This window comes from Centroberyx gerrardi, chromosome 19 (assembly GCF_048128805.1).
Source record: "Centroberyx gerrardi isolate f3 chromosome 19, fCenGer3.hap1.cur.20231027, whole genome shotgun sequence".
In the NCBI taxonomy this organism is placed as follows: Eukaryota; Metazoa; Chordata; class Actinopteri; order Beryciformes; family Berycidae; genus Centroberyx; species Centroberyx gerrardi.
In genome coordinates this window covers 4,249,173-4,262,170 of record NC_136015.1, presented here as the reverse complement: position 1 = coordinate 4,262,170, position 12,998 = coordinate 4,249,173, and the positions used below count along the sequence as shown (strand labels likewise).

At 47.1% G+C, this 12,998-nt stretch overlaps 1 protein-coding gene across 8 annotated transcripts in view; it reads left to right on the top strand.

The window, feature by feature from the left end:
• ptprua (protein tyrosine phosphatase receptor type Ua) overlaps positions 1–12,998 on the top strand; it is a 147,105-nt gene that overhangs the window by 116,382 nt on the left and 17,725 nt on the right. For 2 of the 8 annotated variants that reach the window (XM_071899088.2, XM_071899086.2), the window contains exons 13-18: positions 2,603–2,741; positions 4,185–4,342; positions 4,756–4,943; positions 7,680–7,752; positions 8,542–8,618; positions 12,095–12,131. In XM_071899088.2, coding sequence (XP_071755189.1) covers positions 2,603–2,741; positions 4,185–4,342; positions 4,756–4,943; positions 7,680–7,752; positions 8,542–8,618; positions 12,095–12,131 — 672 coding nt within the window. Of the gene's footprint in view, positions 1–2,602; positions 2,742–3,726; positions 3,757–4,181; positions 4,343–4,755; positions 4,944–7,679; positions 7,753–8,541; positions 8,619–10,609; positions 10,628–12,094; positions 12,132–12,998 lie in introns of all 8 variants that reach the window. The other 6 variants (XM_078290147.1, XM_078290148.1, XM_071899087.2 and 3 more) reach the window with 6 other exon arrangements.

The window sequence follows — 12,998 nt, the reverse complement described above, 5'->3', positions numbered from 1 at the left end:
CCGTGCTATTGTCTGCTCGCGCGACACATAAGCAGAAGAGGCATGTTGCCGGCATATTTATAGGAGCCATCTTTTTAGTTGTGTGTGTGTATGGCTGTGGCGGGCTCAGAGGACATGTTGATGTTACTCCATTTCTCTCAGAGGTGGCATAGAGGTCCCGTTTTCATTTTCTCTCACTCTGTCTCTGCCTCTGTAGCTGGGTTTCCATCCAAGTCCATTTTTCTGATTTACTGTATGATGTATCGAATTAGAAAAGCTGATTGGAAGTGGCAAAATTCTGTAAAATTTCCTCAATATCGTTTTTGTTGGTAAAGAAATTATATGATATTGTGATGCAAATGCATTTAAATTCAAATAAATAATGACGTAGGCTTGGAACGACGAGTTCGAAAGTGGATTTGGACATGCTGAAATGTGTGTAAAATATCTGTCCACCACTATCTACATAAATATCATACCTGCTGTTGCTCCATATGGTTGTATGGCCATTAGTTGGTGCATTAGACTATTACCAAGTGCGTTTCTTTGTTTTTGTCTTCAGATGAAAGCATGAAATATGGCCAGCATTAGCTGACACTAAAATACAATGACAACTTGCCAAAGATCAATCAATCAAATTCTTGAAAGACTTTCCATTTGTCTGCTGGAAGCTTTTTTATTCACTTCAACCCAGCTGATAGAAATGCACCTAATTTGCATTTTAGTTTTTGTGACATTTCAAAAATGAATGTATGTATGTGTCTTCTTTCCCTCAAGATTCAATACTTTATTGCCATGCCAACTTAGCTGTATATTGTTTATGTGTATAATGAAAGGATAAGGCTCACTGCTGACACAAAGACAATATTCCATTAATTACAGAGTAATTGAAGGAAATGAAGAGCAAATATGCACCACACTGTCATCGCCGCACCTCTCTCACACCCGGCGGCTTTTCCTGCATTACCGCCGCTGGATGTTCGGTGCAGTGAAATTTACCATAACAACCTATTTCCAAATATGAGTCTAAAAGCAGACTGACTCATCCAGCGTGATTTGTGTGATTACAGCAGGTCTGTCAGGCTGTATCGTCTGCCCGGAGGTATAGTCACCACCAATCCACAGCTGAGGCAGCCAAAATCAGCAGTCTAGCTCACTGTAAAGGCTTTTCAGATTTGGGCAAAAGGCAATAACTCCCACGTGAAACGTCACAGGCTTTGCGAAAATACAGGGATGTTGTGCTATTCAATTGTACGGCCAAACTGCTTGAGACAGGCCTGAAGTCCCATAAACGATTCTATCTTCATGCCTTTTGTTTTATTCCCCGCCTTATTTGTTTTCTCATCAGCGCGATGGCTTGTTAATGAAGAGTACGCTGCCAGTAGTGTAATAGCGCTCCTCCAATTCATTCTTCCTTAATGGCAATTTTTCACCTTTGGAGAAACGCGACAGGGCGCCCAGATGATTCATTGAGGGAGAGATTTCATGCTCTTGGCTTGGCTATGATGGGAATATGGACAGAAACGCAGTGAGACTGTGACATATGGGTGGGAGGCTGCCATGGAAAAATAGCTGCTTGAATGAGGGAGCGCATCCATCCAGCGAGATAACCGGCGAGCTTCGTCTCTCCCGGGCCAAAACTTGTTCAGCTCTCCTTTCTAGATGCTTAAGTTGGGAATATCACACAGAAATAGTGTTTCAGCCCTTTCAGATGCCGTCTACTGAGCTCTTCATTCCAGCACAGTATGTAGCGCGCATGGTAATACACTTGGCTGCCGACTCCTTTAGCTGGAAGCGTTCTCCAGTATAAGCTAGAACCAGATCTGAAAAAGCCAGCAGTATACGATCATTCCCTCCCCTCTTGTTTGAATCAGCCAGGTGGATATAATGCCACAGTGAGGAGGGTAATGGGCTGCTTTACACTGATAACTCGTCCTCGCTGCTGTCGGAGCAGTACAATAACCATGCTAGGATTAGGAGGCTCCATTACCATCTGCAACAACACCAACCTGTTTGTATCCATCACTGATCTCATATTACATAAATTAAACTTGAGAGCGAGCTGCAGTATACAAAGCAGTAGGGTAAGACGTTTTATAAAGATATTATCACTGTGCAGCTCGAGCCGGGATCATTTGGACTACAGGGAAGCACACTTTTATGGTACTTACATTTTACCCCCTTTCTGGCTTATTTGTCTTTACTGAAGAGGATAAACACGTTGGAAGCGATTTTTCCATCTGTCTTTCACTCCTTCCATCGTCTGCCGTTGCCAGAAACTGAAAGCTTTAGCTCTATTTGCTCTGGAAGAACAGCGCCCTCTTCCTGTTCTCTCCTCAATGCAAAATGCAGTGTAGAGGCAGGTAGAGGCTGCCAATCTTCTCAGTGATGGTCTTGTTTGTTTACAATAATTACAATAATGTCTCACAATTAATGTGGTAATGATTTCATGATGTCAAAATGCTGCACATAGCAATTGTAAATCGCATATGTTTTTGCAATTATAGCCATTCACACAGCATTCACACAGGCAGACTTGTTTAGTAACACACAGATGCGTCTTCCTCCTCCTCCTTCTCCTCCTCCTCCTCCTCCTCCTCTCTCCCTCTGTCATGGTGTGTAGCTGCCTGTAAAGACTCCAAGCGGGCACTGGAGGTATCCCAGCATGCCGAGGACATGGGGTTGATCCTGGGGGCCTGCGCTGGCGGTCTGGTGGTCCTCATCCTGCTTCTGGGGGCCATCGTCATCGTTGTCAAGAAGGGGTGAGCGGATGTGAAAATGTTTGTGTGTGTGTGTGTCTTTGTGTCTGCTGACCTATTGGTATTAAAATGGGTTAGAGCCTATTAAAGTCCCGCAACGGCAGTCTTAAGTTGGTATTGTTCCTACGTAGCCTATCCAGAGGAGTAAATTTATCTCTATCCCACTTTGGCAGCTAGGGTCTATTGAGAAAAGCATTTGGCAATGAGAGTGAATTACAACCAGAGTTAGTGAAATGGTAGAGCATTAATCCTAAACTCTCCCACCGTTGCCTCAGCCAAGCTTTTGTGTTTCATCTCATCTTTTAATTTCAAGGTCTGCGTGTTGGCTGAGCACACACCCAAAATTCAAATGCAGTCTGGTAGCACTGGAATCGCTGGCTGCTTTCCACCTGCAAATTACCTCTGTCGTCGATTGCACCTGCAGTGTATTCTTCCTTTCGCTCGCCGGGTGATGGTGGAACACTCATCTGAGTGTGAAATATTTCATCAAGGGGCATGTTATTCCATTGCCCACTCAATTACATGAGGCGAGCAGCTGTGAGGTGCCAGTGGATGGGCTAGTAATTGGTTAGGAAGGTTGTTTTTGCTTTTTTGGAGAGAAGAACTCCACCGCCCTGGGGGTTTTGCTCAGGAAGAATAGAGGCAGAATGAATGGGGATGTCTGGAAGAAGGGGGTGACTGATAAGATTCAGCGGGCCAATCTAGCCGGCACAATGCGAACTAGACAGCCACATGGGGGCAAAGAGAGCAGACGTGTTTATATTTAGCTGCAAGAAATTGTTGTTTCGCGATTGCCTGTCTATTCATACGTTTTAGTCCTGCTCGTCTGCTCCACGATGGCTTGCTAGTGACATTCCAACACACTGAGCATCTTCATTTGTCTTTCTGATGGCCATCTTGATAAACCATGGTCACCTCTCTTTTTTCTCCTCACTCTCTCTCTCTCTCTCTCTCTCTCTCTCCTCTCCTCCTCCTTCATGCTAATCAGAAGGGACTTCTATTCTTACCCTTACTACCCGTAAGTTACTTTCTCTCTCCACCCTCCATCCTGACGCCCTGATGCCATCTTCCCCCCTGCTTGCCCTCTGTAGCCCAGGAGTGGAAATGAGCATTGCTATCTCCACCTCATCCTCTAGCACAGACCCCCCCCACCCCCCTCCCTACCACCACCACCACCACCTGCCACCACCCCCACCCTTCCAACTCTCTCTCTCTCTGCTATCACCAAATCTCACTTTCCCCCCTCATCCAGTTTCAATCTTAGCCCTTATTTTCTCCCCTCCGTCCAATTTCTCATCTCCTCACTCACCCTCCACCCGCCTTTCTTCCTTATCTCTTGGCCTGTCTTTCTCTCACTCTGCCCCCTTCTCTGCTGTCCTCTTTCTATTATTGCTCCCTGTCCCCCCCCCCCCCCCCCCCCCCCCTCCACCTGTATCTCTACAGTAGGAAGAAGGTGGCCATCAACAAGGCGGCCATGTCCTACCGGCAGGAGAAGAGCCGCAAGCTGAGCTCGCTGGACTGCAGCATGACGGAGCAGAGCACCCTGCAGCAGGACGAGAGGATGGCCCACTCCTTCATGGACGCCCACGGCTGCAACGCTCGAAGTAAGACGGCGAGAACATGCGGATCCTCTGAGAAAGGGTCTAGAGGGACGAAGCTCCTTTTTCTTCCCTGACCTTCAGCCAGGTTTACTTCCATGCATGTCTCCAATAAGGTCCTGCCAGACCATGAGGCGCTCTCAACAGAGAAATCTCCAGCAAGCCTCTCTTGTCTGTTTGAATATTCTGCAGTGCCAGTCAGCAGTCACGTCTCTGTAGAAATGCTGACTTTTTTTCCTTGAGCTGCCCTCCAGACTATTCACTCGGCTGAGTCGAGACATACATTAATAAAAAGAGCAGTATCTTTGTCGGTTAGTACATAACATCGGAACGTCAGCGTTACGGATTTGAAATGTTTGCCAACATTGTGGTTGTATGTGTGTGTGTGTGTGTGTGTGTGTGTGTGTGTGTGTGTCCAGATGAGCAGCGCAGCTCGGTGAACGAGTCAAGCAGCCTGCTCGGCGGCTCGCCCCGCCGCCACTGTCGGAGGAAAAGCTCGCCTTATCACACGGGTCAGCTCCACCCGGCCGTACGGGTGGCTGACCTCCTCCAGCACATCAACCAGATGAAGACTGCTGAGGGATACGGCTTCAAACAGGAGTACGAGGTGAGAGGGGGAAAGAGAAGGGGTGGGGGGGGGCGGAGTTGAGGACTGTGGGATTTGTGTGTCAGCGATTGCACATCGAAAGCGAGCTACAGCGACTGAGCAGGATTGCGTCAGTTCAGCGGGACACATGCCAGTCACACAGCTCAAACCTGTGACTTTTCATTTGCGGGACGCTCTCTCTAACCTCTAGACCAGTGGTTCTCAACGTGGGGTCCGGGGACCACCGGTGGTCCTTGAGCGGGTTCCAGGGGATCCACAACAAGTTGATGAATTGTTAAACTTCAGCATTATTTCAGTTAACACAATTAGAGAATGTAGAAGAATGACTGTTTTGATCACTGTTATCTCTCTACCGATCTACAGATAGTCATGGAATTCTGGACAAAATCATATCTAACAATAAAAATATTCTCAGATTTGGGTTCAAGAGACGATCAAATGATCATCAAATGGGGGTCCATGGACCTAATGTGGGCTACATTAGGGTCCTTGATATGAAAAAGGTTGAGAATCACTGCACTAGACCACCCTGCCTCCGACTGGGAAAGAAAAAGAAGAAAAAATGAAAAATGTATTAGAGGCATCGCTCAGGAATTGCTGTTTTATGTTTTTTAGGTAGAGCTAGTGTACAGAGCCCCGTCTCTGTAATACTGCAGACAACTACTGTCTACATTGTGCAGCCTCAACTGGACGCTTTTAATATTCATGAGGAGGAAATTAAATGCTTTCTTATTTCATCTCCATTACAGAGATAATGCAGATACACTGAACTTCTGGCGCTGTGCGGACTAATTAGGCTTTTTAAAGTAACTTCTTTTAGCTTTCTTTGAACTCTAATATCAAGTCCTCCTCATCAGCCGGTGGCGATAAGTCTTTTTTGCACCTCCACCTGCAGGAATCCAGATGCACTTTTCGATTCATTAAGCTATCCCCTGAGGGGCCAACAAATTCCCCCCCCCAAAATCAATATATGGGTCGCTTTTTCACTCCTCAGTCTGGCTCCCCATCGCCAGGAGAAATAAACAAGATGAAGGGGATCAGCGTGCACACTGCTGTCAGACTTCATAACCCTTATTTCCCACAGGGTCGTGCTGCTACCATTGATCAGACCTGTTGCAAGGCATTGTGGGGGGTTTGTGAATGGCACAGGCGCTTGTTGTGGGCAGAGTATGTGTTGTACTAGGAAGCCAACATCTGGAATCTGACTTTGAGTAAACAGACCCACTATATAAACAAGGCAGCGCTAAACGTGTCGTCCCCCTCGAGTGATGCAGTGGTGAGATGCATCATTGCTCCAAGTTTCGTCAACATCCGATCTGTGATACATGGACAAAGGAATGAACGATGTAGCGCTCTCCTTAGGCTAATCCGTTTAATTTTAAAAATGCCATAACGCAGTGGTGAGATGCATCATTTCCCAAAGTTTCGTCAAAATCCAATCAGTAGTGAACGAATGGATGAACAAACACACCGATCCATAGCCTTGGGCCTTGGGCATATTGGCCACCTTGGGCCAATATGCAGAATTCTGAACACGCTGGAACATAGTGATGATATGCATAATTTCAGGTTTCGTCAAAATCGGATCAGTGACACATGGACAAATTAATGAACAATATAGCACCCCACATGTACCAATCAGTGTCATTTTAAAAATGCCTCAATGCAGTGGTTAGATGCATCATTTAACCAAGTTTCATCGAAATTCAATCAGTGGCGCCTGAGATACGATGCGTGACGGACGAATGAACAATCAAACGGCGACCAATCCATAGCCCCACCTTGATGTCATCACGGGGGACGATGAGCGTTGCACGTTGAGCATGTGGACTGCAGCTGATGAGAGATAAGGCTGTAACTCTGATTAAAGCAAAGGTGTATGAAGGTGAGCGGGGTGTCGGCGAGGCTTGAAGGAAAGTGGGAGACGGACGGAGGCAGGCGAGGGTGGCTTGTTAAACAGGATTAGATCAGGCATTACCTGCATAGGATCCAGTGGCAGATGTAATCCCCTGATCAGCATGCTTTCCCTGGCTCGTCCAGGGCCTCAGGTGGGCCCAATTTGGCCCCTTCGCCCAGGGGGGATTGGTGCGCCGCTGATGAGGGACTTAGCTCGCTGCGGTACGAGTGCCGGGAATGTGCCCGCCGATGCAGAAGGGAGGATCAGGCCGACTTAACATGCGACAGAATGTGACACGACTCAGCCGGGCCCTGTGCGCATTCGCGGCGAAGCTCATATTGGTGTTTTTTTGTTGTCCCCCCCCCCGCCGCCCCTCCTCTTCCATCACTCATAATGTTGATTTAGATTCAATGACTCGTCTCCCCGCGCCAGCAGATTTGCTAGATGGGTGTCATAAACAGCTGTCACAAATTTAGCACTTTAACACTGAGGTATTATAGAGCGGCGGGTTCTTCAGGCGGCGGGGCTTCACACTGCGTCTGGAATGAGAATGACTCCGGTGGGCTCCCTCCTCCTTTCTCAAGGCCGCAGCCATCTCTCAGCGCGGTGTGTCAGCTCTCAGCCTCAGTCTCCGCTCGCTATGTTGTGGCAGATGTCTGTTGATGACTTGGCAAGATGCTGTAATGGTGAAGTTACTCAGACAACCTCAGGGTAACACTTTGGCGACGCATTAGCTAAGTTGCTCCATTGTGCTTTTCGGGAGGCATCAAAGGCGCATTGTCCTTGCTTCTGCGCGTAATGTCTTAACTTCTTTTGTGATTGCTCGCTTTACTTTTCAGAGTTTTTTCGACGGCTGGGATGTCAGCAAAAAGAAGGACAAGACCAAAGGAAGGCACGACAGCTTACTTAGCCGTGAGTTCATCCTACTTGATTGTCTACAATGCATATGGAGCCAAGAAGCAACTTCAACATTTTAGACAGTTTACAGGGAAGAAAACTTGACGCAATGATTACTTGGCTGTGTTTCAGTCGGTTTCTGTACACCTTACATTAAGTAGCCTTTTCTACTCACAGTGAGAAGTAAATTACATTTTTAATGACATCGGCATGTATCTCATGAAACCACTAATGCAACCCAATCATAATTGTTACTCACCATTGACGGGTTGCTGTTAATTCTATTAAAATTTCAGTAACAAAACATTAACCCTAGTTATAATGTAATTATTAGAGTTCGACCAATATGGATGATTGAGGGCTGATGCCGATATTTTGGAATGAAGCTGCCAAAAGCTGATATTTTATGTTGATAATATGCCAAAAATTCCAAGAATTCAGTGTTTTTTTATTATAATTTCATTCTTGTCAGGGTGGAAAAGCAGAACAGAAACAGCATTCAGACCATCATGGGACACTAAAACTCTCCACTGAAACCCAGACTAATGAAATTGTTTTATGTGGGTCAGCAGCTACTTAAGGCAGAGTGAGGCAGGTTTCATTACAGGTTTTACAGACTGTTGCCCCTGAAGCTGCTGAGTAAAATCATATCCTCACCTCCATCATATTGGAAGTCGTTGACACTGACTGATTTTTATTAGAAGTCCAATATCGGCCCGATATATCGGCAAAGTGATACAGCCATCTAACCCTAGTAATTACATCATCAATGAACACTAAAACCTTTGTTTTTGTGCATTCCAGATGATCGCCATCGAGTCAAGCTGCACTCTCTGCTGGCGGACCCGAGCTCTGATTATGTCAATGCCAACTACATAGATGTAAGTCACCCGTTATCTATTTTGTCTTCCTTCCCCTGCTGCTCCATCACCTCCTTCTTCACCTCCTTCTCTGCCGATCCTACAGCTCCTGCCTTAAGAGCCGGTCCCACTAGTCCTCCTTTAGTGTTGCGCTTGACTCATTGCTTGACCAGAGGACATCTGGACTCACGTGTCAGCCCTTCTGTTACTCAGACCGGATTGTCATTTAGTGACTACGCCGCTCAGCTCTGCACTATATCTAAGCCGCGCGAGCACACACGGGCTTTGAGGCGAGATTCCATCGCGGCGACTCCAGAGATCCCGCAAGAGCCCATAAGCTCGGAGCGCCGCGCCTCATGACTCACCCAAGCGCTTTTTCCGAAGGCGACACCGCACAGTAATCGATATAGTAACCCAATATAACTTGGCTGATCCTTTCATCTGCTCTCAGTTATTTTGATCTCACCTACAGTTCGGCTTGAGTGGGTATCTTGGGGCGCCTCTCTGGTCCCGGCGGCGGTTCGCGCTCCTGTGCAGATCCTATCTTGGCAGCTTCTGGCGTCAGATGGACCTACAGTGTCTGAAGGATAGCTGCTTTTTTCCCTTTGAATACAGGCCAGGCCAGGGATCGCCACCGCTCGCTCATAAAGCACGGGTCATGTAAAGGTGACTGTAAAAACCTCTTTTAACAATCTCACCTCCATTTTTGGCGCCGCCCGCTCAAGTGCTCAGTAAGAGCTTTGAAAATCAAGCAGGGTTTAATGCGAGCTGTTACGCTCCCTGAATGCAGGATCGCGCGGCTTTTGTTTCACTATTGTCTGTCAGGACAAAAAGAAACGTAAAGCGGACAGAGCGGGCCGGAGTGGTGGCGGACGCCTGACTCAGCACGTGTGGGCGGACGTGGTTTAAAGGAGAGTGCTTAACGTCAAAGCTCACAGTGTAGTGCCTGGCCACTTTATCCCCCTTAGTGCTCTAGGAGGGCTCCATTAGGATGAGCGCTCCAAGGACCTTTTCGTCATTAAGCGCTCTACAGCGCTGGCCACGTGTTGTGGCGGGACCCCTCGGCCACGTCGCAGTAAAATGATTCCAAATGATTCATGGAAGAGGCCAAGGTTGGAAGAGATGGACCGTTGCCATTTTCCAAAGGTTAAAAGGAAATGCAGTTCCATCTCTCTCTCTCACTTCCATACGGGGTTTACATAACTGTTTCCGCGGATGGTGAGACGTAAAGTAATAATCCATGACATTTTTCTATAAATGCATGTCTGTTTTACTACTCTCTATCACTGACTGATAAAGCGCAATAGTGATTCAACCTATAGTCAGTTTATGAAAGCTTTTACATTTGCTGTTCTAAACATCCAGAGTCTGGTAGCTCTTTCTCGGGAAAAATTCACAGACAAAGAAGAGAGCGCCACCTGCAGAAACTCAAACTGCATCAACAGAAAATCCAAGGAAAAATACTTTTTTTTTTCAGAATGACAAGTGATCTCTGTCGGGCGCACAGAGAAAAATTTCACCTTGACGAATCAATAAAATATATTAAATGACAACATTTATTTTCTGAGCCGCTGTGTCTACACATGTCCGGGGATCGATAAAGTTTCATCTACGTAATTAACACCGCGCATCAAACTCTGCCAGCGCTTTCTCTCCGCTGTCTCCCTCTCTACTTTCACTCAATCTAAATAAAGATGAAAAAACGTTAAAGGTGAGTGGACCGCCCACTCTGTTCAGAGGGAACAAAACATGAAGGAGAGCTTGTTAAAAAAGGGGCTGAGTGACTATACTTGCTATAAAAAGAAAGTTTTCAGTTGGCTTTTCCCATAGAAACTGAACATTATTCTCTCCACAGGTGGCTCGGTGCAGTCTGCTCTCTCTAACCATTTCATTACCCTCTCTTCCTGGTCTTTAATCACAATAACTAGCTCTTGTTTCCTTCCCTCCTTCCCTTCTTTTCTCTCTCTCTCTGTTTTCCCTCCCCCCCGTTCTCAACCTTTGGCATCTCTTAGATTCGGATAAACAGGGAAGTAAGTACCTTGCTTCTCTTCTCTTTCCCCATCGTCTCTCGCTCTCACCCTGCCAGCCCCTCCATGGCTTCCCTCCAAACAGCACACTTCTCCTTCCCCTCTTTCCTCCGCTTTGAGCCGCTGAGCCTTTTCCCGCCCAAAGCCATCGCTGGCCTCTCTCCTCGTTCATTCGCGGCCGTGCGCTCACCTGCCGAGGATCAGGCCCTGATAGGCTGCTGTGGAGGAGAGACTAGACTAGGTCAGATCAAGTGTTTTAAATGCGACGTATAGTGGTCTTGTCAGATTTTAGACTCAGAATTTCAGTTATTTTCAGTTTGTTAGTATCAGTTCATATTCTGAGGAAGTCAAAATTGCAAGAAACATTTATTATTTGTCTTTACTCCATAGGATACATAAGCCTTTCCCATGTCTCGGACGGCTATGCATGTTTTTTATTTGTTGCTTTTTTTCCCCTTCTGAATCCATCGCGGATTCACATCGCTTGATGTGCTCCTGCTTGCCTGCTGCCGGGAAATTCGGTTGCCAAGGTGACACACACAGGAAACCGGCCCGGCCTGGGGAAGCTCAGCGACAAAGGCTCATGGGAATGAGGGTCGCTGCACTCCCTCATAGCGATGGCCATCCATCTCAACTCCCCTCTGTGGCATGACAGTTATGGAATGTAATTTGTGATGCCTGCCTGGTGGACTAGTGTATGTGTGTATCGTTGTATGTGTGTGTGTGTCAGGGGGTGGGGGGGTGGGGGGGGTCTGTGTACACATGCACACCGTATACACCGGTTGGAACCACTTCTACCCAAGAGCGACGAGAGCGGCGCTAATCTTAATCCGAGGAATCTCGCCGCACCGCTTTGCATCCGGCACAAAGGGGCTTCTTCGCCCGGCGGGGGGCTAGTGCGCCGCTGATAGCCTTCTAGACCCAGGCCACACCGGATCATAACGCCGCTAATGCCAAGGCTGAGCAGAGAAGGAGACAGCCAGATCAGTCAGTGTCACTCAGGTAGAATTACTCCCAGAGCCAAAGATCGCTCACTGTCAATCTACCTTTGATCAGAAGCCCTGGCTGCATGCAAAGCACCGTCGGCCTTTGAAATGCAGCTCTCTCTCTCTCTCTCTCTCTCTCCCTCTCTCTCTCTCTCTCTCTCTCTCTCTCTCTCTCACACCCTGCATGTAATGACCTGGCTCAGAAACAGACGGAGGAAAAACTTGAATTAATGCCATTCCTCTGTGCATCGCGGTTCAAGACAGAAACCGGTGCCCGGAACTGGTCTAGAGCGTCCCCGGCTGTATCGGAGATGTCGGTGCATTTTAAGCCGCAAAATTGCGGCTTAAAATGGGGAGGGGTGAAATGACAGTTAGAGGTCCCAGAGTCTTGGTTCCTAATGTGATTTTGTAATTATTAACACCCTTCCCTCTCTTTTTTTTCTCCTCCATCTTGCCTCTCTGTCTGTCTGTCAACTCCATGCAGGGGTACCAGCGATCGAACCACTTCATCGCCACTCAAGGTGAGTGTCATGTATAAAAAAAATAGTGGCGTTGGACTGTTTTGAGCGTTTGTTTTTGTGCGTTTCTTTACATAGCAACCCCCCCCCCCCCCGTTGACAATATTTAAATTATCTTTTTGAATTATTAATGTGTAAACAACGCAGGACCTGGCGTTACGTCACGCTCACATCTGGATTTCTACCACAAAAAAACAACGCTTTCCTCCATCTCCGTCGAAAACGTTCCCATAGCGATTGACTGTCAGTCAATCTGCACTGTAACACCGCCGACTGTCGCTCTCTGTGAAGTCGCGCTTTTGTGTCTCTCCTCCCTGCCATCTGCATGTGTGGTGCGCCATCTCTCTGATGTCGGTTTGATACGCTATATAGGCTGCATTCCCCAAGTGACACACACACACACAGAGATAGAGAGAGAGAGAGAGACGGAGAGAGAGAGAGAGATAGCAAGACATTCCCTTTATTCTCTCCCGGCTCTGATCCTATTTATTCAGTGAATATGTTTTTCAATTCGTAATCCCCCTCTGATTTCCCTCCGTCGTTCTCTTTGGTCTCAGTCCTACCGCTTCGCGAAAGTAACCTCCAAAAAATCTTTCTCTCTCTCTTTCACATTTTGTTGTCTTTGGGCATAAAGGGGCGCAGGCGAGGGTGGAGAGAGTGCCACAATATGCTACTCCACTAGAAGCACTTGAAATGTTCGCTTCAAGTAGAAGTGAAATTACGGGTGTAAGAAAAACGATTTAAAATGTACTCAGATTGAAAGAGCAAGATAAAGAGAATACGGTTACATGTGATCTTTCCCGTGCAACACGGAAAGGATGAGAGGGACAAAGGATGTGAGATTCTTTTAATTAAAAAATACATAAAAAC